This window comes from Fulmarus glacialis, unplaced genomic scaffold, assembly GCF_000690835.1.
Source record: "Fulmarus glacialis isolate BGI_N327 unplaced genomic scaffold, ASM69083v1 scaffold37238, whole genome shotgun sequence".
NCBI lineage: Eukaryota > Metazoa > Chordata > Aves > Procellariiformes > Procellariidae > Fulmarus > Fulmarus glacialis.
In genome coordinates, this window is record NW_009230807.1 from 1,671 (window position 1) to 29,598 (window position 27,928).

At 40.1% G+C, this 27,928-nt stretch overlaps 1 protein-coding gene across 1 annotated transcript in view; it reads left to right on the forward strand.

Moving 5' to 3' along the window:
* Nucleotides 1–4,090: 4,090 nt before the first annotated feature.
* Nucleotides 4,091–27,928, forward strand: part of EGFL6 (EGF-like-domain, multiple 6) — a 41,042-nt gene continuing 17,204 nt past the window's right edge. Inside the window, exons 1-7 of the mRNA XM_009584357.1 lie at nt 4,091–4,167; nt 4,542–4,654; nt 6,793–6,885; nt 9,758–9,877; nt 13,645–13,764; nt 17,501–17,635; nt 19,369–19,491. Of these exons, the coding sequence (XP_009582652.1) occupies nt 4,091–4,167; nt 4,542–4,654; nt 6,793–6,885; nt 9,758–9,877; nt 13,645–13,764; nt 17,501–17,635; nt 19,369–19,491 (781 nt within the window). The remainder of the gene's footprint in view (nt 4,168–4,541; nt 4,655–6,792; nt 6,886–9,757; nt 9,878–13,644; nt 13,765–17,500; nt 17,636–19,368; nt 19,492–27,928) is intronic.

Below are 27,928 nucleotides of genomic sequence, written 5' to 3' on the forward strand. Positions count from 1 at the left end.
TCCAGAAATTTTAAAGAGGAAAATTAAAGAAAGGGATAATATCCTGCCTTTGAAGTTAACTGGAAGTTGCTAATAATATAATTGAGACCTTCCCCCCCCACTCCCCCAGCAGCAGGCAGCTATTGTATGGGCAAGAGCTGACCAAAAGTGTCCTGTAGAGATCTTATGGAACAGTGCACTAAATCTATTCAGCAGCTGTGTCTTGAAGGAAAAGGAAAAAAAAAAAAAAAAACAACCACCCAAAAAACCGGTAAAAGCTCATAAGTGTTCTTTGCCAGAGAAAACTTTAGTAAAAGACAGAATATTAATAGGACCTGAAAACAAACTACTGTATTAACTCACACCATACCTGACTTTCGTTATCTACCTAGCTGGTTAAATCAGGCTTTTGAAGTCTTGCTCGTTCATCCTCTGCAGCTGGTACTGTCACATAACTCTGTTCAGAGAGGGCTTACACAGCTCATGACCACTGGTCAGGAGAATATGACAAGTAACTTTTTTCACTGTTGGGATTTTTACTTCTTTTTATTTTAGCCGTTACTGGTAAAATGGCTGCTGATGAGGATTACAGTCCAGCTTAGCTATCTCCCCAGTTATTATATTTGAAATTTTTGACTGCCCATTGGTATACAGACATTTTTAGTAGCTTGGATTTGGCCTAGGTCATAACTAATTTTGAGAAACTGATGCAATGTAAAACCGTTTTCTTATTTTACAGAATGAAACAACAAAAAAGGGGGGCAGGGGGTGGCAGGGGGTGTCTGTTGAATAAGCAAGTCCCAACATTCAGGTGTGCTTTATTCCCCCTCTTTCACCAGTTACCGTAATATTTTCCTTTGCGGTTGTTTGTGTATTGAAACTATTGAGGGTATCAGTCCTACCCTACCCTACCCAACCCAACCTAGCTCTGCTGGAAGATCTATCTAGCCACTCAATCAGTGGAGCAGGTGAACTTTCTGAACATGTTTTATTGTAAATACATAAGTTTTCTTTTTTAATATCAAATTAATTAAATCACTGCAAGAAGTCAAAGGTACTGTGTGGTAGTTTAAGGTCTGTCCTCACATCACATACCCAATTTCTTTTGTCTGCTGCTCATGCCACTGTAGGTATAGGTATATACCTACATGGTCCTGGCCAGTATCTGAATGCTTTGCTCTGAACTGATCCAACTTCTTTTGGGGTAGAATTCAAGATCTTTGTATTACTCAAGAGAGAAACATTTTTTTTCAGCAGCAGCTGAGTAAATGGGACATAACTTCATTCATGCCTATATTTGTATGATTACAGGCAACATCAGTTCTTTCTCAGTTTGTGAAAGAGACTATGTATCTTAAAATTAGGTAGGAATTGTTCTCCTGGTTCTTCAACGCTCTTCAAGACTTTCACCCCTCTCGTGGCTGTGTTCGTACCCTTGTATCCCCCTCAGAGTATTAGCAGACAGTAGCACAAGAGCAGATGGATATAAACTGGCCTTTCTCTTAACAAGCTCTTCTCTCTCTCGTTTGGAGCTGCCTGACATGTAGTAGGAAGCTCTACTGCTTTTGGTTTTGTTCAGCTTTTGGTTCGTTCAGCTGAAGCCAAGTTCTTCTTGTCCTCTCTAAAACAGGTTTTTCATTCTTCATAGCTTTTATCATCATATATACCATATATAATTCATATTTCTTCAACATGGATGTTAAGAACTGTACACAATACAACTGATATGGCAGCCGTAAAACTTTCCTGGGATTTTGACTGAAACACCTGAGGGTCCCACCTATTTTATAATGGTGCTAGTGGCTCACAGTAATCTTGTGATAGCAAATATGGCCAGTTCACGTTCTTTCTATCACCTCAGCTAAGGAGGCCCTGGCTTATTGTAGAAGTTCTTGTTACTGATCTTCAATGTTCTTTGCTAAATGCCATCCTACTGGTGTCAGGAATGTCACAGCCACATAAAATCGGTTACTTCTCTGCTGCCTGGGCACCCTGGATGGCTCAGTCTGCCCCTTGTTACCTTGAGCACTCGTGCTGTAAGCTGCTGACTCTCGGAGGACAGAGTTCTTCACTAGAAATGCCAAGATCGCTCTTGCCACTGACGTGCACAGCGATTCGACCTGCACAGTCTACCTTCTCTTGCCTTTCTTCTTCAGTCACGTATTTAGGCTGCAGGTTCTTCAAGGCCAGGCATTTTTTGCAACTAAGCAGAGAGTGACAAGCACAGCAATCTCACTCAGGCCTCTAGGTACTCCCTGTGAAATCCTATAAGAATATCATACAGGGAGGGATCAGAAGCGTCCTGTGCCTCCAGTCTGCATTACTTCTCCCCCAATGTCCAGGAGGGTCCATGTGACATTCTCCCGAAAAGGATCTGCCTGCCTGAAAGGATCTCCTCTTTCTAAATTTCTTTCTTTTGCACAAAATGCTGAACTCCTGACAGCAATAGCTGAGCTGATGGCTGGTGGTTCTTCACGGGTCGGAGGGACTAACCTGGCAAAACTGGTTTTCCTCCCAGAGTTTGGGATCCGGGTGGGCTCTCAATGATCTAGTTGACCTTTCCCACTGCCAAAGGTAGGCTTTAACTTGGTGCTTGTTGTGGAAGTCAGAACAAGCTGAAGACCTTGTCCAGGGCAGTATCTATAAAGTTCAGCAATGTTCATTTTATTTGCAGTTTTATGGAACATTTCCCAGCTTTAAGACAAGTTTGTACTGAAATCTTGTGAGATACTGTATACTTTGTGAAGGCTCTTTCAGTATTTGATTTTGAAGTGAATTATTAAATAAAACGTTACTGAATAAGTTTGTCTTCCTGTGAAAATGAGCACCTTTTGGAAAGTAACGAGATCCTGCTTCCTCCAAGCTTTAGGCATTTTAACCTTTCAGGGGAGTCATAGCACTATCCAGCTGCATTCAAGGGGATTTTCCGGGATGTAAGCAGATTATACATTTACTATCCAGGTGCATTCAAGGGCACTTTCTAGCATGCAAGCAGAACATACGTTCTTTAACTTGTATACTTGCAAGTGATGTAAGCCAGCAGCATTTGGAGGAACAAAATGGAAAAAGGTTTCACTGTCTATAAATCCAGAGGCAGGGTGCTGATTTCTAATAGACACCCATACGGGAGTCATAGCTGTTCAATACGCTTTTTCTCCTGCCTGAAGATGGGGTATATGCACTCCTGTAAACTGCATCGCTGGGTTGATGGCAAAGGCTGGGTGACTTCAGAACAGCTTATTCCAACGCTGAAGTCTTTTTACTTGCCAGGTGACATAAGAACCATCTCTTCATTCAGGGTATCTCAGATACATGAGCTTATGCGTTTCCTCTGAACTCCCTTCTCTTTCCAACAGTTCTGCTACTAAACAAAACTGTGAAGTAACATCTTGTATCTTTGAAGTGTAAGCATATATTTATTTTACTAGTTTGCCTTAGTGATGTTTACAGTAACTGTTCCAATACGAGTGCAACTCTTACAAATAAGCACAGGAGGATACATGCAAAGCACTGTTGTAAGGTGATAAAGCAATGTCTTTATTGTGCATCAGACTAAAAAATGCAAAAGTTCGTGGCCTGTTGACTTTTTTCCATTTTTTTCCCCGCCATGGAGATGTTTGTTGCTGTGTATTGCCCCCCTCAATCAGTTACTACGAAGCTCTTGCAAATAAGGTATTTTCTGTGTCAGAAACAACACTTCAGACTCCTTGAAGAAAGTGCGTTTTAAAATATGGCCTGCAAAAAGCAGTGGGGACAGAGGATTTTGGATAAAGAAGAGAATTTCATAAAGGGGACAGGCGTGTGGTAATGGAGAACTTAAGTAATAGCAAGCAGAGGGAGAAGAGAACCGGAGTCACAGCACCCATTGCAGCATAGAGACTTACACAGTTCAGATTTATAATTTTGGCAACTAACATTGCAGGTTTTCCAACTCTTGCAGCTGTTGACCTGCACAGTGACTTTGAACACCCTGGGTTTATTGGCAGACTAAATTAATGTTAATTTGTATGGTCAGGGAGTCCCGTGCAAACAGAATGCACAGGACTGTCTGCACTTACACAGTCAATTTGCATGTATGCAGTGGCTATGAGCCTGCAAGTCACTAGCTTTTATGGGGCTGACTGATGTCCAGAAAGCTGCTTTTCTGGAGAATCAGTATTTCATCATGCAAAGCAATAGCGCTGTCAGGTATGGCATCATATATCCGATCCAGATTCTTACTGTGACGCAAGCTGGAGCAGCCCCATTGACTTCACCGATATTAAAAATGACTCATTCTAGCAGGGGACCTGGCTGTATTTTTTGCCTTTGCCATTTCTCGTTAGAAAGGATTTACGTTGCACAGTTAATTTATTGCAGGTGAAACATTCCCATCTCCCCTGTTTCTCCAGCCAAATGCAACTTTGCATTCCTGTCTAGGAACACTGTCAAATGCTACAAGGTTTGATGAAATGAAAATGCCTGACAGTGGATAAAACATGAGGGAAATGTACAAAGTATATGGAGCAATGGATTAAAGTGTGTGTGCCTGCTAGAGCTAGTGTTTATCCTTCTTTACACAGCTCGAGAGCTCGTGGGCAGCTGGTGGCGGTGAGCCAGCCTGGGGTGTGTCGCTATGGTTCTAGGTTGGATTGCTGTTATGGCTGGAGAAAGAACAACAAGGGCCACTGCGAAGGTAACATTAACGCTTTATGCTTGTTCCCTCTCCACGGCTGTGTACTTGGTACTAAAAAAGGGATTTCGTATACATCTGCCAGAAGTTACAGAAAGAAACCTTCTGAGGAGTGAAATCTCTTAACTCTGTGAGAGAGTGAATAGAACAAGTGTGAAAGACCATCTCCTCAAAAAAGCAGAGCTTTGGGTAAATAACACCAAACAATAAAATACATATTCAAAAATTCTTAGGTCCAGAAGGGACCATCTGTTCTAACCTCCTGCACAGCCCTGGTCAGTGCCTGTGCTGTTACAGCTGTCAAGTAAGTGCCAAAAATGCAGTGTCTTCTAATGCTACATATGGACCGCTGAAGTGGTTTTTTATCAGTTGGCATCCTTTCTCTTCAGACTACACAGCCGCTGAGAATCAGGATGTTTTAACTGTCTAAATATATAAATAAAACCCAAGCAGTAAGAGCATCTGACTTGAGCTTAGCAGAACGCCAGCCAGCATTCTGGTCTGTGGATCATTGGCTTAATGAAGAGTCGATGACTCTTAAGAAATTTCAAATTTGTTAAAGGTCTTCAGATCCCAAGGAGAAGGTGATGTAGAATCTCTCTCTAGCTCTACTTGGGTAAAACACAACAAAGTCATAAAATACATGTTTTAGGCATCTTTCTCAGATATTGCACCTGTTGTCCCAGAGAGTTTGGCATTGTGTATCTGGTGATTTGAATAGAGGCTTAGGGTTATTCATTGCTGAAAATCAACAGACTGATGCCTAAAAGAAAAAGATGTAAAAAGTCTCTGCTCTGTATATATAGCATGACAGTTTAAAAAAGGAAAAACTGATTAATTCCTTTATTAATATTTATGCATTGCTTAATAGCACCTTAGTTTTGATGCACGTGAATACCTTGAGGGACAAATGGCAAATGTAACTTCGATCAGCCAGTGGAGTAAGTTGTCTTGTTGTAAAGCACCTAATAGAGTGCTTTATTAGTAAAACTCAGTTTTCATAAACTTTTAAGATTCTTCTTTGGCAGATTTCTTTAAGTCAACCATAATGTAATTCTGCATTGTAAATCCAGATGCAGTGGTGTTCTCTGCTTCAGTGTGAATACTCAGCTGGTCTCACACTATGCCACGTTGCATTCAGGGATGGGAGTAGTGTTGAAATATGCCTTAATCTGCAGAGCTAGTACATCTGAATGAGTCTTTAAACGTAAGGAAGATACTCAAATTCAGCAGTGTGAATTTTAGTTAAGAATTTTACTTATATAGTAACTAACACTGTGACTTTCCTATTTCTTATTGTTTGGATAGCAGCTTAATTACACAAGGTAGCAAGATGTGCATCCTAGTGTATACTCTTTTGGTGGTTTTCCAAAGCTAGTCCTGATTTAAATACGTTTGGTTTGCTTTTCCTGAATAACCCTCACGTTGACAATCACATTGACTTAGGAGCCTTAAGCCTTATAAAAGCCAACATTTAATTTCCGACTAATGATCCAGAGGGCTGAGAGTTAGAAAATTTTTACTTTTTAATGCATCCAGGCTAAGCACAGCCCTCTCAAGCCATTGTAAACCTGATGCGATTATACATATCGGGATGTGTGGTAAGGATAGTTGCCTGATCATTTGACAGATGTGCTCTGGATGTTCCACCAGGGGATGGACATGTTCCTCGGCTGCGAGGAGGTCCAAGAGTGGAAAACTGCTGTAGGGTAACGTGTCTCCTGTGGCTGCAGGAGTGCTGTTGCCTCTTTCCTACTCCGGGTGCCAAGCATAGCAAGGCAAGCTGCTGGCTAGCTGCTTCTCTCATAGGCTTCTTAAAAATAGGAAGAGGGCAAGAGTACAAAAGTAAATGTGAACTGTAAGCATGGCAGGAAAAGCATGAGGTAGAGAACTAAAAGGAGCCCCTTCTTTTCCAGGTCTTTACAAACCTGGAAAAGCACACACTCGTGTAATCCATTCTAGTGTCACTTTTCTCCGGCAGAAATAAAGTGCTGATCAGTAGCTACCGTGCCCAAGCTAGAGGGGGAGGTATGGAGGATGTTGTGCAACGAGTTTTTAGACAACTAAGCAGGGCAAAAGTTCTCAAATAGAGTATTTCTAACTTTTTCTTTTTCTCTCCTTTCTCTGCCTGACTCCCCCAGCTACCTGTGGACATGGCTGCAAGTATGGCGAGTGCATGGGACCAAACAAATGCAAATGTTTCCCTGGATTTACAGGGAAAACCTGTAATCAAGGTTTGTGCACATGGGTATATTACTCCAGAAAACAGACTGTTGATGTTCTGTCTCCTTATCTTGTAGTAAGGATTGTGTCATCCACCAAAATAGTAAAGCAAGATATTTTCTTGTTTACATAGAAGATCTTAGAGTTTAAGGCTCTTGCATCTCCAGCATCCCAGACAAGCTCTAAGCCTCTTTCAGCACACAGAAGTTTGAACCTATATCATGTATCTCCTGCAGGCTGATGGCAAGGATGAACTGTCGTATTTATAGTCAGAGGATTAAAGCGTGGAGAGATTATATAGGAAATTATTAGAAGAGCCAGAAGTCAAATCCAGAACCCACGTTACTTTCTTAACTAACCTTGTCATCAGAAAGACAATGCAGTTACACGCTAAGCATGTAATTTCTCAAGCTTCCTGGGCCAATGCCATCTGTTTGCATATGCTGATTGGTATTTTTGAGAACACAGAATTTGGAGCCTTTAGGATTGCATATTCAGGAACTTTGAATGCACCACTTTCCCTCCATGAACTTGTAGTTAGACATTGAAATATTTCAGCTAACACATTGGTGACAACTCAGCTTTTTTTTCCTGTTCCGATATACGAGACCCTGTGTTGGATCAGATGAAAGGAGCAGGTCACTGTGCGTGAAGAGGGGCCATCCTACTGCAGTGCAGATGAATGAACTGCAGGTGTGTGAGGGAAGCAGGACATAAAGGCCACACGAATGGATGGGTCTATCCTTGCTACCTTCCTAAGCACCTGCAGCCTTTGCTTGAAAACCTTGCATTGACATACTAAACACACTCCTGTTTTTCAGAGTCAAAACAACCCATTTATTACACAATGTCTTTCAAACAATACGCTATAACGCTATACTGTTAAGTATTTTAGAAAACTCCATCTTTTCTACTTTTGATGTTGCTTGCAGGGAAATAAGTCAACTCCTCAGTACCACTAGAGAGGAAAGTGAAACAGCAGCTGTGGTTGTGTGTAGCAGCTATGTAGGTATCACTTACAGCTTCAGCCTCTACACCCAGAAGTTTAACTTCAAAAATGATTTGGCAGCTTAAATGTTACCAAAAGGTAACAGAGAAGCTCCCAGCTTTTAGGTGTTTTCTGTGCAGTAACTTCGGCTGGATTTGATATGCCCTCCATATGCACGCAGATCAGTTCTGCGCACTTGTAGCAGATTCATAGTCTGAGGCTTGGTGGAAGCACCGCACAGACCTACATGTGCAAATTGCCTGTTAGCTTCCTGGGCTGTTCCACCTTCTGAAGCATGGCCAGGAATTTTTTAGTAAAGTGGTAGCTGGCACAGGCCAGAAATGTCCTGCAGCTATTTCAATAGTACAGCCATATAGGTGGTCATGTTCCAGCAGCCAGGAATGCTCAGAGCCACTTTTAATTTACAGGCAGATGTAGCCTTGGTCTGTCCTTACAGCAGAATGCCCTGCTGAGCAAGCTCAACATGAGCTGACTAAAATAACAGAGATAAGGGGACTGTATTAGTCTGCCACTGAGTCTGAGCTAAATTAGCCTTATCTCCATAGGTTCTCTTTTAGAGCTGTGTATGCTATCTGTGCATTACTGTGCATTGTGCAAGATAGGTGCAGCTAAGCACTTTTGAAAATGTATGGTCTAAGTGGAATAACTTTTGTTCCCCTCTAGTTACTTTGTTATGAGAGTCTTGGTTATTCAGTGGAGCCACAGTAGCACAAAAACCCAGTGTGACTTGCAAGCTGATAGGTTCCTCTTTCAAACAGACCCTATGTTTGAATAATAGAATGCACCCCTCTTTTTCTTCCCTGGGCTGAACTGTAACAAACACTTCTGCACATGTATAACCACCACAAAGGTTGTGCTTTGAATGGTCGGGAGATTTTTCTGTGGTCTGCAGGGCACATAGACATGAGAACATATGCTTCTCTCATTAGAAGTGGAGCTGCACAAACTCAGTGCTTGGAGAGTTGCATCTTTATTGAAATTATATTATTGGTAATAGGTGCCATTAAACACACGTTGAATGGGCTGTGTATGCTGGTGCATTCTGTTAAATGAGTTCTGTCTGTTTACCAATGAGGTTTCAAAATACAAGCGGGAGAGGTGTCAGTTCACAGAAGTCACAAGCACAGATGTTGTCCCCTTGTCATAGGACCAATACCATTGTCAGCACTGCTCTGCCTATACCACACAAATTAAAATTTTTAGGATTCTAGTTTTCTCCCTGTCCTTAGGGATAGCTATTGGGAATTTGAAATTAATTTAGTTTCTGCAAAGCTTTTTAAATCCTGGGTTTTGAGAAGGATTTAGGATGCTTTTATTCTCAGGATTTTGAGATTTTTGACATTTGTCCTTTTATTGTTAAAGTCACATAATTCTTATCATACACTGTATTTCATTTCTGCTACTGATAACCTTGGTGCCAATGTGTAGCTCAGAAAAAAAAACCCCAAATCTTTGTTTCACTTTATCTCAAGCTGATTTGCTGTTCTTAGTCTCATGTTTTTGCCTTTCTAGTACAGAGGTCAACTGGAGGGCTAAAATCTCCAGCTCGAATCAGAGAAATTCGGAAGAATAACTCCCAGAAAAGAGACTAACTGCAATTCTCTCCCCACCCCTCCACCTCTTCCTAACAAGCTGCCAGATGTGGCCAGAGTTTGCATTAGTTTTTCAGGTGTAGAGGTCTGTGCACGTTAGTTTTGCTAGCAGGCCTTTAGCCAGATGGTCTGCTAAATTCTCATCTTGCAAGGGGCTGGCTCATTTTCAATCCAGGCGATTTTACTGTGGGGAATTCAATGCATTAGGCGATATTATCCACCTATATGTATGAATATATGTGTATAAACCCAGCACTCACTTCATTCCAATGACTTCTGCAGATCTGAATGAATGTGGACTAAAACCACGTCCCTGTGAACACAGATGTATGAATACACATGGCAGCTACAAGTGCTATTGTCTCAACGGGTACATGCTTATGCCAGATGGCACATGTGCAAGTAAGTAATAAAGCTGATAGGACAGGCACACCAAAATCATCTAATCGCATTTGATCCCAGCAGATTTTCTGCTTGTGATGAATGGATTTAGCTTACTCAGGATAGGGTCTTTGCCTCAGCTCTCTAGTACTGTCAACAGCTGAAAGAGGCTTTCTATTTGGCAGCATCTGGATAAAGTAAACTAGGTCATACTTGTATTTTGGTGTTCAGAGTAATTTTTGTCCTGCTAGAAGTAAAAATCCCTGATAGCATTACTTCAGATGAAGGACAGCTAGTATAACCTTGGTGTATAGTCCTGCCAGTTCATCTGTTGAATAGGGATGAATGAATCTATCCAAGCAAAGTACCAATATAGACTACTTTTTACTGTGTTGAATTTCATGCCATTACTCCTTGCTTTACCTTTGTGTGTTCCCTGACTCATTTATTTTCTCTGCCCACACTTGCCACCAGCTTCTTGCAAAGGTTTGTTCACTGCTAAGGCTTACCTAAACTGTATTTCTACCTATTTTCTTTGTCTTTAAGCCAGCAATGTAAGGGAAAGTGTTCTGCTTTCTTAGCCGACCTGATTTTTCAGACCTGAGGAAGCTTCTTATTTTTCAATGACACTGCTTTGTTTGTAGAAAATACTTTTTTTTCTTCACTTGAGCTGTTCTGTACAGGTATTTTGACTCTGAATTTTGCAAAATCCTAGGTAACATGGTGACAACCCTTTCTGGAGTCCATGGGACTGAAGCAGATGCATCAGTTGGACAAGGAAGCTAGTTGGTCTCAGCAGTGGAACAATCTGCTTGAGGTCTGTCCTAAAGCAGTGGACCTAGCTGTATGGGGTCCTGCACCATCTTTCCCATGGGTATGACAGAAAACCATAAACTCTGAAAGGCTTTGATCTCCAAACCTTGGAGACAACCATTCACCAGGCAGGGTGTCCATCTGGCGAGTCTGCTGTCAGTTTTGGGATAACTGGAAAAATACCCAGCCTTAGCAAACAATCACAGGAGTGCAGGCTCTCCAGCTCTGGGGCAGGCAGAAAAGCCAGAGCTCCTACTCTCTCTCTCTTGTGGCAGGGGGACTGAAATTGCTGTGAAAGGTGCCTGGCGCCAGAGCTTTTGGAGGGTTTCCCTCCCCTGCAGCGCAGCTCGGGGTTGTGCCGCTGCGTTACTAATCGTGGTGGGTATCACCGGCAGACAACAGCTGCGGGGCCCTGAGATGCCTGAGAAATGGATATGTCCTTCCGTTTCTTCCAAGATAACTTGTGTATCTGCTGACATCACACACCGAGCAGTTTTCAGTAAGGCCACTGTCTTATGGACAGCTGAAGTTGGCAGAAGCCAGAACTACAGTCAAAAGAAACTCTCTTTTGAGCCCAGCAGCAGCTTTGTCCCATCCATCCCTCATTCCCGCTCCTCTGAGCACAAATGCTTGCTGCAGCAAGTCAGAAAACTAGATCCAGGTTGTTACTAACTATTTCTGCTGGATTAGCTTTAAGCCAGTCTTAGTTCAGGACTGGTTTCCTGACTTAAACTCTGCATTTGTACCAACTTTGTACCAAATGCACAGTTGCACCATCTCTTGCTTAAGCCAGCACAAAACGCTGAATTTCTCAGCAGCAGTAGTGGCCAGTGTCGAGTATATATGAAAAAATTGCCTGAGCAGCTGTGAGCCCTGGAGCTTGCATTTTACTTTGGCACACGGAAACATTATTTCTCAGTGGAACCCCGACAAACACTGACACAGAATGAAACCAAATTTCAAGGGGAAAACTGGGTTTCCCATAGAAAGGAAGTATTCATTCTTCACAGCTCTAGTGAAGAAGGCAAAAAATGTTCATCTAGCTTGTGCTTCATTAACCCAACCCATCTGCCACCTTCCAGTTCCAAAGAGCCTTTAGTTTCTTAAGCAGAAACTATGATTATGAAATGAAGTAGTAAATTATTTACTCAAGTAGGCATTATTCTTGGTTAAGTCTACTAGCCTCCCATTTCACTTGATGCTAACTTAAGCTTGTGCTCAGATTAAATGCTCGGTTATTTAACCAACTCCAGAATTCTCATCATTTTATTCAGGCAAACATCTTGAACATAATGTTACTCCTTTTAAATCAAATTCTCCACGATGTAAGTCTCCTTAGCAAGATGAAGTCCGCCTAGTCTGAGCAGTCAGGCTTATGTGCAACCACACCTAGTGACCGTGGAGCTGGAAGAAGGGTATCAGAAAAATGTGGCTTTGGGCCACAGAGGACCATTGCTTAAAATAGATAATAGGTTAGTACCTAACACAAAATCACCTAAACTCTGCAGGAATTACTATACTAGACCTGATCAGCAGTTCGTCTAAGCCAGTATTATGTCTAGCCAAAGCCAGGAATAGGAGCTTCAAACAAAAGAGAAAACAGACAATTACCAATTAGAGAAGAATAATGTTTAGTAAGTTTCTTTATTACTACTTACGAAGTAGATGATGTTGCAAAGCATTATGATTTACAGTCTATCTTTTTTTAACTCTTACCTCCTGTATGTTCTCATTCATACACAAGTAAAATGCATTTGAAAATACAGTGAATTCTGGGCCTCGAATATATATCACTTAGCCACAAAGTCTAAACAAACCAGTCTAAGAAAAATAATTTTACCACAGATTAAACAGATTAATTTTAATAGCACACAGAACGAATATGCATTATATTTTATATTCAAATCAAATAATATGGCTGTAGCTATATATGCACTTGCACACATTGTTGTCTTTTCTGTACACTCTGTTATTATACGCCGTTCTGAAAGTGCTAGTACCTCTGACAATAAACACGTTGCGTTTTAAAATAAAATTCATATAATTTTCTACCTAAGTGGTGAGCCAGTTTCAAGTTCTTGGAGTTGGTTTCCGTCTCAAATAAGTTGACAACTGTTCCAGGCTTTCCACTTACAAAGAACCTATATACACTTCTGTTTCCCTGAACACGATCAGAGTGAAGGAGCCAGAAATATTTTCTTTGCACACACCTCCATCCCGTCCAGTAAACACTTCCAAATACTACTTCTCTTCCTGGTATCATAACACTAATGCTTCCTGGATATCTTCAGGATTTTAGAAATATCTCCCTACATATTTAATACATTTCTCCTACTTTTCTAGCCTCTCATAGGCCTCTCAGACAAGATCTAGACCCCTACATTTCTCTTTAGAGGCTAATCAAAGTCATCTCCAATATTTCACACTCCTAACCAACCTATGGCAACCAAGACTTGTGTTCTGGCTAGTGCCTTGTTAGATTCAGGTATCTGTTCCATAAAGGGACAAACTAAAGGGCAGTTTTTAAGTCCATCAGGCTAAATAGTTTTTTTAAATCAAATTCTATACTAGAAGCATGTTTAATGGTAAGCAATAAATACAGTTCACTACTGAATGACAGTTTTCTGTATGGTAAAACTATTGCAATAGAAAATATTAAAAAATCTTTTTTCTACTTTGAGCAGTTCTGTCTCTGAATCTAAAAGGTAGTAGTAAGAAGTCACAAAAATGGGAGCAGAGAAAAAAGGAGGAATAAGGACAAATAAGGAAAGAACAAAGTGAAGGAGGGGGGGATTTAAGATCTATCTCATGGACTCCTGAACTGTATTACTTATGTGTTAAACAGCTTGATTAATGATGAATGGAATTTGTTGTTCTGATTAATTTTCTGCATTCATTCAGATCTAACTTAATTTTAAGTGTGTGATCCCAGCCTAGATTTTTGTTCTTTTTGTTATTTTAAATACTGTTTTCAGGTTCTAGGACATGTGCCATGGTGAATTGCCAATATGGATGTGAAGAAGTCAAAGGCGAGGTACAGTGTCTTTGTCCATCAGGTGGCCTTCAGTTGGGACCGAACGGAAGGACGTGCATTGGTATGGTTAGAGAACTCACTCTCAGCTTCTTTTCTATAGGATCCCGAAAAACTTAAGAGTCTGGGGAAAGGTTAATAAGTAGTAAGCTCTCCTCACTGGCTTGAATAATGCTTCTTTTTACTCACAGTGTGATGTAAAGCTTGCACGCTTTTTTTAAAAACTTATCATAATGTTGGCCATGTAATTCTTTGGGCGAGTCCCATCCCCAATAAATAATTAAATGTTTTGATATAATTTGGAGGCATCAGCAGAATCAGTTTCTCCTTATTGCTCTCATTGTCTACAATGTCTTGCCTGCAGGAAGCTGTCCTACTGACATAATGCGTTATAGGATGTGGGGGTTGTGTTTGGATGGGTTTTTCTTTTATTGTGATAACCCACAGTACAAGCTTCCAGATTTTTCTCCAGAAGCCTCAACATCACTTTACCTGGGGGTTTCCTGTGTGATGAAGAAAGCATTACTTACCACACTTGGTACTGTTCTGTGATACCATTTTACATTGTCACCTGACAAAGCAGTGCTACAGCATTGCAATCCAATGCTGAAATGGTACCCATTTCAATATTGAAGCTAAATGAGCTCCTTTCAAAACCCAATAGATGTGAAACAAACCCTCCAAAGCAGGGACCACTCCAACAACTGGAGAAGACGGGGCAGCAAAGTGCGTGTCAGGGAGCAGCAGGAGCAGGGCTGGGGGCTGGGAGCCGCGTCTGACCCCAGCGTCTGCAGGGCTGTGCCCTGATAAATCAGGTCCCTGGGGTCTGCCCAGGCATCTTTCCAAAAGCTGGAATATTCTTGTTGTTGTTGTTCTTCACAGACAAACCTGAAAGGCTCTGAAAGTGTTCATTTTTCAGACCAGATGGTCTTTGTTTTGAATTTAAGGGAAATACTGCTTTGTATGTACTTTATGCCATTTCATTTTAAAATAGGACCAGCAGCAGAGCTTCATATATGAAAAAAACAAAAGAATTTTCAATTCCAGATTTCTTCTTTACAATAGCTCTAGTTAATTCTTGAAATACAAGTTGTCCTTTTGAATCACTAAGTACATTTTCCTGTAAAATGCTAACTTGTAGCATTTGAACAATATCAAGTTAAAAAAAAAATCGTTCAGAAAACGGTTTTTGTTTCCTTCTTTCCTACTTTCCCTGTTTCCCAATCTAGCCTTTCTTTCCTAGTCTCACCTGCCTCTAAATGGGTAACACCCCTAAGCAACCCCAGGGAATGATATTTTGTGGTTTTTTATTCCATTCAGGCAAGCATAGAAGATTGAAAATTGCAGCTGGGAAATATTTTATTTCCCAGAGCTGCCCAAAATAGAATGGAAAATAGAGAATGGAAATTTCTCCTTGAAGATATTCAAAAGCCATTTTGACATGGTCCTGGGCAAGCAGCTCTAGGTGTCCCTGCTTGAGCAGGGTGGTTGGACAAGATGACTTCCAGAGGCCCCTTCCATCCTCAGCCATTCTGTGATTCTGTGAAAAAACTTTTTGCAACAAGTGCTGTTTACCAAAATGCCTTTAGCAACATACCTAATGACATTGATGATTTCACATATTTTTACATTCTTTCTGTCACAATGGTGCAAGTCCTCCAGATCATAAAGGGCAGCTTGGACATGACACCTTACAGGCAGAGAAGAATAACAGTAGCTAATCCATTTCTGATGCTGCTTACCAATACATACTGGTTGAATGATTTCTACAGCTTCAAGAATGTTTTAGATGCTGAGGGGCTTAACATTCAAACATAAAAAATGCATTTTAGCTGCAATGGCCAAAACAATATTATACTTAACATTTCAAACAAAAGATTAAATAAATGCATCCACCAAAAGACTGCTGTGTAGAAGGACAGTTACTATATGAATTGTTCTCCTTAACACACAGCTGTAATATCAAGTCACATATGAGGGTTGTATGGCCTGGGACTACTTTATCACTTTTAGGAGGTATCAGATAAACCCATATGGATACTTGGCTCAACTTCCAAACTATAAACACTCCAACATGAGAATGCTATTTCTTTCTTTCAAATGAAATGAGTTTGTAATTGGAAATGACCTGCTTTGAGTAATCAGCAAGGCTTTCGGACTACTGCCAGTCATAGTTAACATGTTTGAATTATTTAAGAGCTATTTGAAGGTGAACATTGTAGACATATGTAGTTAAATACAATAGACAAGATGAGTGGTTCTCTTAAATCTCTTATTGAATTATTCAGGCAACTCTTTTTATTCTTTTGTATTGAGTTCATTTGTATTTACTTTGCCTGTTCAAATGGATTTGGAGGAATGCTGATACATGTGACAGAAGGTAAAATAGACAAAAAGGTGTGTCCTGTGGTTGGAAATACCAGACCCCTTCTTTTTGCATGACTTGTGATATGTCACTGTTTTTCTGTCACCAGTTCTCCATCTATAAAAAAGAGATAGTAACATCCTGCCATATAGCATAATGCTTAATAGTTTATAAGATACTCTAATACTCTGGTATTAGTCACAGAAACACTATAAACAGATAAACGTTTGAAAATCCCTGGTTATTAGTCTTAGCTTAATTCTCCTAAGAAGCTGCATTATTCCTGGACCTGCAGAGCAGAACAGCACATTAATGTGTTTCACTTTTCCTCTTCTACATGTGCATAGGTGAAAGAAAAAATAACAATTACAGATTTAAAAAATTAATTAAACCTAAACCTGTTGTTTCTAAGAGTATGTGAGTCTTCAGTGTTCATTGCAGACATAAACTTCACGCTAGGATCGAGTGCAGCAGGCTTGTCCTTTAGCTTGTGACAGACCCTGGTCCTGGCAGAGAACCGGGAACTGAGAACCTGGAGAGGTCTGGGAATGCCCTGGAGGCTAGGGAACAAGGACGATCATCAGAAATGTGTAGCATGGGCAGAAAGAGGGATTTTTTGACTACAGGCTTGTTTAAATATTTTTCTGTTGTTGTCCACTTTCCTTTCATCACCTAGGCACTGTAAAAGAATGGTAGAATTGATAAAAAGACGAATGTGGTGTCCTGCAGCACTTCTAAGCAGTTCTAAGCTGTAAAGGGCAGCAGTGTGGTATGATGAATTACATGCAAAGTCACTGCTATGTGCTAAAATGTGATAGGGAAGGACAAATGCCAAAGAAATCAAATTAGAAACATTTAATTACAATGGTTGTTGAAGAATGTTCTTAGGCTCCTCCCATACCAAGCCTCCTCTTTCTCTCTCCAAAACATCCATCCCTGTCATCTACCTTGCTTGGCAGACCACTCGCAGTCTGGGAACTCTCTCCCTGCTCTGTCTTGACTTAGCCCAGCAAGGAGCTGCAGAGATTCAGTAGAAAGAGCTGCTGCTGCTCTCGGTTTCCCGTTTCCTTTCTCTTAAACTATTCTCTGACATTTCCTTTCTCAGTGAAATAATGGAATTTGTGGAGTTCCTCCTGAGCCTGCTCCATGACCTGAGGGTAAATCATTGTCCCCAGTGGGGAGAATTGCCACTGCCAGTTACCCTTTCTTGTACTGTGCCAGGTCTCAAAATCTTCCATGAAGCTAGTTCACATTTTGCTGCTTCATTCATATTACCGCATGCAAAAGCCATGCCCAAGTGTAAAATTATAGGACTTTTTTATTAAACAACTTGTGATAGCCGAGACCAAACCATTCCCGTGCAAATCCCAACTAGTTCTTGCTTTCCTGGTTTACTTTCTCGTGGATCTGACCAGCATCCCTTCTCCTGCTCTAGACATTGATGAATGCTCCACTGGCAAAGCTGTCTGCTCTTACAACCGCAGATGTGTCAACACATTTGGAAGCTACTACTGCAAGTGCCAGCTTGGTTATGAACTGAAATATGCCAGCGGCCGTTATGACTGTGTAGGTAAGATTTAGCCCATGAGTTTTCCTTCGTCATTCTTTTCCATTCCCACACCATGCATATTTCCTGTCATTGCCTGAAGCATGTTGGCCTAGTCTGGGGATACTGCCTCAGAAATGGATAAAAGATGTCACTAAGAATATTCTTGGTGACACTTTGAACTTTCCTCTGGGTTTTCTCTGTGCCCTTATGAAAAACCTAATCACTGGCACTTGCAAATTAAATTGTCTCATTGTGCCAAGCCAAGATGTGCAAGGGCTTGTAGTATATTAGCAACAGTTGACTACAAAGAAGTGCTGCTTCTGGTACAGGTTGAGTTAAAGTGCCATTTTTTGTCCTCTTGGCTTTCAACCTGTGATGAACAAGCAGTCCCACAATCTTTTTTTTTTCTTTTTTTTGTGTCGTTAATGAGGAATATGAATCAAGTGCCTTCATGACTTTAAAACTGGTTGTGTGGATGGACAGTACAGAAGTTTAAAAAAAAAGTATGAAAATAGTAGGTTTTAATTACTTTTCAGGTCTCTCTTGCATGCCTAAGTTTCTCCCAAACAAAAATAAATACAGGCAGAAAGTTATCTGGACATGCTCAGGTGTTAAAACAAATGTCAAAACACCTTTACTCCTGTTTCAATCCATTAGCTGAATGGTGGAAGAACAACAAAGTATAAGTTACTGCAGCAGGCACTGCAGCAGTATTGTTCAAGCAGTTGACTACACAAGGGCCTGGAAGGGTTGGAACTACTACAAGAAGTACATACAAAAGAGAATTCATGAGTTTTGTTTATATTTGCTTGGTATTGGGAGTTAGGGGTGGGAGGGAGATCATAAGGCAGGTTTTGGAGACTCAAGTTTGTATTTCCTGTTGTAAGCAAACCCCGAGAGTCTTAAAGTGGAAAAAAAAACTTGCTTTTTCATGCAGTATGTGTGCATGGGGGAAAAACTGGAGAGGTCTCAGGAGTCAGGACTTTATCTGCAAACCTGAATCTCACTCTCAGACATACCATATTTTTGAGTCAGTCTTCCTGCTACTTGTCTCCTAGCTGACTTGCCTTTTGAGAGGACCTGTCAGGTGCTAGAAATGAAGCAATCTGGATAAAACGCAAGTGGTGCAAAAACTTGTGCAACAACCTGGCTCCCTCCTGTGGGAGAAATCAGAAACATCTTTGTGATGTAGCAAAATAAGGGAAAAGGAGAACAAAATCAGTTACTCTTGATACCGGTATATTTTGCTGTCAGTTGAACGTAGTATTTTCTACTGAATTTTTCCTGATGTCAAACGGCATCATATGTACGCTGGAATGTTAGAGGTAGAAGATCTCAACTTCTTGGCATGCTCAGGGTTACTTTCCGTTGCATTTCTTCTAGAGTGAATGAAAGAATGAGAAAGATTTGGTGAATTGTTTTTTAATTGATGTCACACGTTCTCTTGGTGCCTTTTGCTTTTTATTAATAGAACAGTGTGTACAACCTGTAGTTTGAATCCTGTTCTCAGTCAGAAAATCACTGTGTTAACTTTGTCTTCACTGGGATGCTCATGTATTTTCCACGGATGCATATGCCAGTAGTTGTGCAGTTGGAGGTGACGTTAGTGTGAATTCTCCTGCCTCCGATGGTCTCTGGACCGTCTTGGTCTAACACTAGTAATTTCAATACCTGGAAACAGATGGCCGGCACAAACAGGCTGTCATGAAGCTGGGGTTTCAATGCAGTTTTCACTAAAGCATTTTTATCTATAGATGTAAATGAATGTGTGACAAATACACACAGGTGTAACCTCCATGCAGAGTGCCTCAACACCGAAGGATCCTTCAAATGCAAATGTAAACAGGGCTACCGAGGAAATGGATTTGATTGCACTGGTGAGTACTACTGGGTGTCAGGAATACTGCTATATTGGTTTTCTCCAATAATTGATGGTTGTAAGGCGTTTTCTAGGAAAAATCGTGCTGAACTGTGCTGCAACACCAACCAAGACAAACCTCTCCATGCAATAACATATTTACTGTATGAGTCATTGCACAGTTGATACAAGTATTGCTGGCTCAAATTCATTTTGCCTATGAGTCCCCAAGTCTCATGGTATCACTAGGAATCGCAAATGGAACAGAGAAGAGAATTTGGCCTGAAGAAACAGAGAAAATAGCTTTAAAAAGTCTACTGTGTATTTTCCTCAAACTCCTACAGCTAACCTCTTGGAGGGCTGTGCAGTCCCTTCCAGAAGAGTTTCAAGCTAACTTAGCAAAAAGTGAGAGAAGGGAGGAAAGCCATGACTTCTGTGCTAAACTGTTATCACTTATATTCGATAGACAAACAAAGGCAAAATTATTAAAGACTTCCTATAAAGATGTCATTGCCTGGTTCTAATTCAATATGACCCTCCAAGAAGAAAGAAGAAAAGGCTGCTCTTGTCTTTATATTTAAAATGAACTTTTTAATTTAATTCCTATATTAAACCTGGCAGAGATTTCTCCCACAATGTCATTAGAGATGTTTTCCTCAGGAAGATATCTAAGTCCTGCTCAAATTTTTTGAACAAAAGACATTGTGAAAACATTTTAAATGTTCTTGTCTATAGCAGAGGAAGTCTACATAATATATAAACCTTTTTTCCTGGATCTTTTTCAAGTAATCCTTGATCAAATATGTATTATAATTATACTTCATGATCACAGATGTTCTATGAGTCTCTCTATTATTCGTGTTCCTAATCCCATTATAATAGTAATTGAAATCTCCAATATCGCATCAATATTGCTGCATTTGGAATAGCGCTTTATTTGTATGATAGATTATCAACAATTATCTTCTCTGCATTTAGTATTAAATATATTCACTCAGTATGAGCACTGGTTTAAAATCAATGGTTCCAACTCCAAAGCCATTTATACCCTTTGGATCTCAGGTATGACTTATTTTACAATGTTTTATGTTTTTATACTCCAAGAATGTACTTAGTATCTAAAAATCACGAATATCCCTGCCAGGGTCAACCCAAAACATCTGATTTCAATCAGGTTGTTTTATAGATTAAGAACTTGACAGTGCTATGCTAAAACTGTATGTATACATATATATGTATGTGTATATATATATGACATATATATGACATATCTATGCATATATATGCGTGTGTATGTATGCTGTTTCTCCTACCCTATACTGCTGGAATTCATAAAAATATATATATTGCACTCCTCCAGGCTTAGAAGTTTTATGAATTTATTCTTCATTCGAAGTATGGTGGTTTTGTTATAATCTTTCTTCTGCATTGTCATGCCTTTGGTGCTGTTACATACTTTTTTTTTAGTTATGCAAATGTAGCTTTTCAAGCCCAAAATTGGTCTAAAAAATGGGATATTCCAGTGAAAAGTAGAGTGAGTGATAAACCCAGTGGAGTTTTCAACTGTTATAATCTGAAATTATTGTTAGTACCTATAACTGTATAATCTGGGCATGTTAACATACGTTAAACACAAAGCCAAGGCAACTCGATACATTAGTTGGACTAAAACTATATTTTGGAAAATAAAAAAGCACAGAGATTTCTCCTAAGTTAAAATTTTGTTTTTACTTCAAGTGAAAAATGTTGACTTTTAACGAGAAAAACCTGGCTGGTACTGAAAGGATTGATTTGGACACAGATTGTCTCAGCAGAGCTGTTCAGAAGGTTTTTCATGCTCAAATTCAATGTTATGAGCCAGTTTCCTTGCTAGACCACGTCCCTTGTGATATGTCACTGCAGCTTACTGCAGCGGCAGGGTGCACTGGGGCTTGAGACCTGACTGAACACCAAAGCAAACTGACATAACACACCTTGGTATGGTTCTGTTAAAACAAAATGTACCACAGATGAAATGTTAAACAAATACATCTCTGAGCAAAAGGGTCTGGGTTTTTTTTTTTTGTGTGTTTTTTTCTTTTTAAAGAGAAGCTGAACATTTCAAAGGAAAATATCTTTTCGACCAAGTCTATGTATAAAATATTCTTTTCTCAAGCAGAAACAATTCAAAGGAATGCTTGCTTAAATATAAACAAAGGAAATATTTTAGCTTGTGGAGAGGCTAAGACGCATTTTTTAATGTCTAGCCCTGTAAAAAAATCAGTGCTGAAGATAGATGATTTCTATCTTCTCACTGCTTTTTCTATTAAATTGTTTTCTCTCTCTCTGCATACTTCCTCATGTCATATTTCCAATTACTGAAGTCCATTAGTTGTTTAGAAGAAGCAGGAGCTGTGCATTCATAAACTTAGTAGAACACACTAAGTAGAAAAGAGATTTAATGCAAGACAGGATAAAGAATAATGCACAGTAATGAGAGAAATCAGAGCCGTAAGCAGAAGGTCAAAAAGCAAGGGTCTAGCTAGAAAGATGTATACAACAATAGAGGGGAAAAATATACAGAGTCAGTGGTAGGTAAAACCTGAAAAGCAGTGGTGCTAAAAAGAGACTGGTTTATCTGGTAGTAATTCCCACACATGCACCTTTTTTTAAAGGGAAGAGGAGGAGGTTCTTTTAACCTTGAATGTTTCAATAGTTGATTTTTACTGCAACCCTCAAAAAAGTCTGATCAGTGTAACTGATGGGGGCAGGACATGCGTTTTGCTATGGGGGAAAATGTTTTTTTGAACAGTGACACAAACAGCAATTAGATGTACCAACCTACACTGAAATGCTAAGTGTTCTCCATGTCATACGGCAATTGTGGAAAACCTTTGGCTTTACTGAAGTCAAAGGAGGTTTTCCTGTTGGGTTTAATAGGATGAGAACACCATCCTGGGAATTTGGGGGCTGGAGGCTGTGGCTTCACATTTCTTTTGGTGGCAGCGGCTGCAGCTCCTGCAGCCCATCCCAGCTCCCAACAGATGGGCCTGGGGTTGTGCTGCAGCTAAACGAAAGGCTTCTTAAATAGGTCCTCAGTACTCCACAGAATTATTCCCACAGAGTGGGAATCCTGTTTTCACAGGGAACCATTAATTCTTCATAGCAATTGTCTCTAGTATATAACAAACTGGCAGCAGTATTAGCTTTTTATGACAAATGAAAACATTTTAATATATAGCTTAATTTTCAGAGTATGAAATGTGAGTAACTAAGCACATTGTTTATAATGAAACTTCTATGGCTACATCTCCTCATGCTACCAAATAACCTAGTAAGTGAGGTAATGTAAAATTCACCTTTGCACAGAAGGTGGGGGAAATTATTTCATTTAATATGTATGTCAATATACTAACTTAGGAGAAACCTCCTGAAACATCAGGCTGCAAACAGTGCTGCTTGTACGGATACGACCTGTGATTGTTCAGGCACCCTTTTGCCATTCAACACTCCTATACGCATGAAACGTTGGAGGCTGTTTCTGAACTGTCTCTAGCATACATTTTATTTGAGAATCCATAGAGGTGTAACCTTTCAAATGCTCCCTAAAAGTATCCTAGCCATTTCCACATCTGGCCTCTATCTTGTTGCAATCTGTTGCTGTTCTCAGGTTCATGTGTTTCCTGATTTCCTATTGTGCATTGAAAAACCACATTTCCCTCACCACATGCTTCTCTCTGTATTCCAGCTTTTATTGAAGAATAGGGTCTCACAAGGTTCCATAAGCAATTAAGATTCCTGGGGGAAAAATGAACCTATTTTTGATTCACTTTTTTGGTAGGAAACTACAAAATAACAGGAAAAAGCAGTACTAACTTAAAGCCTATAACCTTCAGGCATCACTCTAAGGAGCTCAACAATGGCACTCTTGTTACTGCCTGGCTGGAGGCAGAGGCTACTATTCTTCATTATGCTTTGCTGGATATCTAAACAGCAATACAGAGTCATGACAACTCCCTTTGTCCCTTTTGTATTACTCGGGTTCCTTTTTTGCTCACAGGGTAACTCCTAAAATCCATATATGATTTTGCTTTCTTATTAACTTGCCTGAGAAAAACTGGGTTTGACATCATAAAATTTCAAAGCTTAAAAAGTGATTCTGGTCATATCACTAGTGAGATTCTTACAGTTTAATTCAGTATGGACCCAAATACTGCTGTCATCCTTTAACAAATAACACTTAAGCTTTTGTCATACCACATTTCCTACTGGAAGCATTGCTGGCTGGTTTAGTCAGGTTAAGCACAGTCCAGCATGATGAACTTGCCCTGATTTCTCAAAGCATTCTTCCCTAAATAAGATGGTAAGAATTTTAGAAATTAAACAGGCTAGAAATACATATTGCTAGATGATATTCCATGGTGCATAAAAGAGAATAATAGAAGCTTTTGTCATACCACGTTTCCTACTGGAAGCATTGCTGGCTGGTTTAGTCAGGTTAAGCACAGTCCAGCATGATGAACTTGCCCTGATTTCTCAAAGCATTCTTCCCTAAATAAGATGGTAAGAATTTTAGAAATTAAACAGGCTAGAAATACATATTGCTAGATGATATTCCATGGTGCATAAAAGAGAATAATAGTCTAGAATATGTGTTTTAACCTGTCTATGAAAGCTTTCAGACTCTCTTAAGACTATCTAAAGGAGGTTGAGAACTTTTAGAATGATTTCTGAAACCGTGTCCTGCTGATCTAATCTTTACTCGCATCTACAGCCTCCCTCTAAACACGGTAAATTATTGTCTGTATCCCTCATGCCCTCTCCAACTTTTATATGCAGAAGCAACAAAGGGGGCGACAAAACAACTCGTAAGCCAACCTCCTAGGCTTGTCTCTCACCAGGTTTTTAAATACATCGCTAGGTGTGAAGGTGGAAGCAGTGCGGTGCCTGCTGGAGTGCAGAGCAAGCTGTCTCCTGTTGCAGCCCCCTTATGTTCAGAGCCCCAGCCAGCGGGGGCTGTGGTCACAGGGCATGCGGGAGGAAGACAGATCCCTGTCTGTCCCTCTCTTGAATCATCCCCAGAGTATTTCCCTTTACACAATACACCACAGAGACAGGGGGTTGGCATCTGGTCTCTCTCTCTATTTTTTCCAACTCAACTTTCACAACTCGGTCATTAGACATCCTACACCAAGCCATTTCTGTGGTTTTATAATCTTGCACAGCAACTGATGACAGAAAAGATTTACTTTTAGCCCTCAGCCACCATTTGCCTTTGTTTTTCCACCTCTCTCTAATTCAAAGAAATAAAATACCTTTGAAAGCTGAGATGTTTTCATACTAGGGCAATAAACACAAATTGTATAAGAGCAGGAGGTGTTAATCTACATGCTTCCTGATGGAAGGTGCATAAAGGATAGCTAGGATGAAATGCAATCCATTTCTTTTCACTTTCTAAAATTCTCTATGCAGTCACGTGGATGGATAAATGCACAAATGTTTGTGAGCAACACCTGTGTATTTATATACATGGCTTCAGGTGAAGGGTCCTGAAAAATCACTGCCTCAGCTGTAGCACCTCAGGTTGTCAGAGAAGGTGAGCTGTTCATTCAGGCAAGTCCACAGGCAGTGGATTCAACACAACAGATTGAGTTTAAGGTGGTCTGTCCTTACACTGGATTATTCCTCCTGCAATTTATGGGTAGACACAAAAAGCCTTAAATCCACACCTCCGGCTACTCGAAAGCTGAATGCAGATTAGAAGGATACTAGTGACATATCCTAAAATACGCTTGGTGTCTAGTCCCTCTTTGTCCCCATGAACACGCAGATTTTCATATTGCAGCAGCAAACTGGAGTCTGCAAGCAGGGGGGATTATACACTTTCATCCCCCTATTTTTGTCACTCCTGACAGTTGATTTTCTGCACTGCTTAGTTTTGCACATAGAAGGAGATTGTTTTTCTGACACCACAGAGGTTATTATGTTGAGCTGTAAGAATTTTTCATTTCGCTAGGAAGACTTCAAAGCAGAAACTAAAAGCAGATGTTCCAGTTTGCTGAGCAGTCAGTCCTGGCTTGAAAATCTCCATAGCCTCTTTATTAGCAGCCTGAAGTTTCTTGTTCCTGATTGTCAAGAGGAAATTTGTTTGGAATTTTTATTGCTGCATGCTGAGTTTAGACCCAGAGAACCTTACATCCTTCATGACATCATCCTCCAGAGGAAAGGCTCCCTTAGTGGAGTATTAGTAAAGAGTTTACTTGCAAGTGTCTGACAAGCAAGACTACAAGTTTTATCCAAAGGAAAAGAAAAACAAAATCCTCAATTTCTATTTATTTTTTATTGGCATCCATTTACTTTATACCTCCAACTGCAGCCTCAGAAAATCTGAATGCTCCAGTGAGCCCACCAAGAGAGTCTGATTTTGTTCCTGGGATACTAGGGATACTACTGGGATACTGGGATACTACTACATGTAGTTGCATTTGCCATAAATAAAATGTGATGAATTCACAGTGATAGGATTGTATTTTCCAGGAGTGAATATAAATTCAGGGAACTTTCCCCTTTTCCTACTTGACTACAGTTCTGTTTTATTAACTGGTGTTTTTCCTTCTGCTAAGTTTCTATGAAAAGAAGCACACAGAAAAAAGTACTACCCAAGGTTACAAGTCCACTCCATCTGTCCCAAAATACTACTATTAAGTTTTTATTATTACAAAGTGAGGAGCAAAATAGGAACATATTCTTGCCCTGATAATGCAATCACTAGACAGCAAAAGCAGAGGGAAATAAAAATAGCTGACCTCCCCCACCATTTGCAATCCCAAAAGACTGTAGGCACTACAGCATCAATACTGATCGAGAATCAAAGATAGGAAGCAGTATATAAGGCTATTCTGACCCACTGGTGGAAATGGTCTCCCATCTATGGAAGAGCCTTTGTACAGCACACTGGAACTGCTCAGCTCTCATTACCTCCTAGGTACTTCATATGAAGGACTCAAACTGCAGAAGGCTGTCAGTAGCTTATGACACGGTTGTGCTATCCTGCTTATCAGTCCTTCTTCCTAACCCACGCAGATTCAGGCTGTGGCCAACACTAGAGGGCTGGATATATAATTGCATACTGACTGGTCATGTCACAGCAGTCATGAAATCCTGAGTTGATTCAAAAGCCTCATTGCCTCAAGCCTCAAAGTCCATTGCCATGGACTTTAAACCCCAAGGACACTCTCCTTCTCAGTGGCTCTGGTACTATGACAGGTAGGGACTTGCTTAACTCTAGTGGAATCCTTATGGTGGGATGGGATCATCTCATAAACTAGAACTCCTCAGATTTATGTCTTCTCTAAAACTTGCATATTTATCACACAAACCTTTCCAGACCTTGTTTTGGCACAGTGGTGTTCCTCGACTGATGTTGAGCAGCAAGTGATGTTGCTGATAAAAAGCAACAGCTGCAGTATTGCCATAATTTCTCCTTTGAATTTGCTTTGTACCGTACACATACCGTGAACAAAGTGATCCAAAGTAGTCCTGGATTTAACCCTCACTTACGATTTGGCCATCAGCACAAAGAGCCATCAGTCTTTGTCAGATGACAGAAGAGTACATCTGGAATGGACTAAAAAAGATGAGTTAGTCTGTTCTTTTGCTCTGGGGCAGATCATGTCCAGCATATTAATGACATAGTAGCCTAACAATTTTTTAAAACTTCTAGTGATACAGTTCAAATAATCTAAGTGGCTTGCTCCTGTGTTTTAGTATCCTACAGCAAGGATAGTAAGCAAGTTTTTCATACTATGTAACTAAAATCTTTCCTCATTTCATGTAAACTGATAATTTTCCAATCTTAAGAGAACATGGAGAACAGCTGGCCAACATACTGTCTCAAAGAAGCCCTTTGCGCCGCTACTGGGTCCCAGCACTGGTGGAAAATCAATCCTGCCTCCCCACATCCCTAGAAATGCATCTTGAAATGGTTCCTATGAAAAATGTCCCTCATTCAAGCATCCAAACATAGTTTGATGATTGTAGAGAGAGAAAAATTGAATTTTAAAAGAAAAGGCTTGTGTCTTGAAACTCAATACATTGACAAGGAAAACATGATTTGAAAATCAGGGCTATGATTTAAATGTAAAAATGTCCTCTTACCAATGAATGTTTTGAAGTTTTTGCCTGGATATAGAGGATATTTGACTTCATTATACTTCATAATAGGGAAAACCACAAATTCAAATTTTTTTCTTTTGTTTTACAGATTTGAACAATCTCAGTTGACTTTTACCCCACTCTTAAGTTTTTCATTTCTGGCAGCCTTTGTGTTTCTGAGCAGAATCCAAAGTTGCAAGATACTACAAGGCTGGTTAACCTTTTAGTATTTTGTAGCCAAGAGGAGTCATAAAATAGTAAAAATCTCAGGATATTTTACATTTATGTTCTAGTCCACCTTGGAATTGCAAGAAGATAATAAT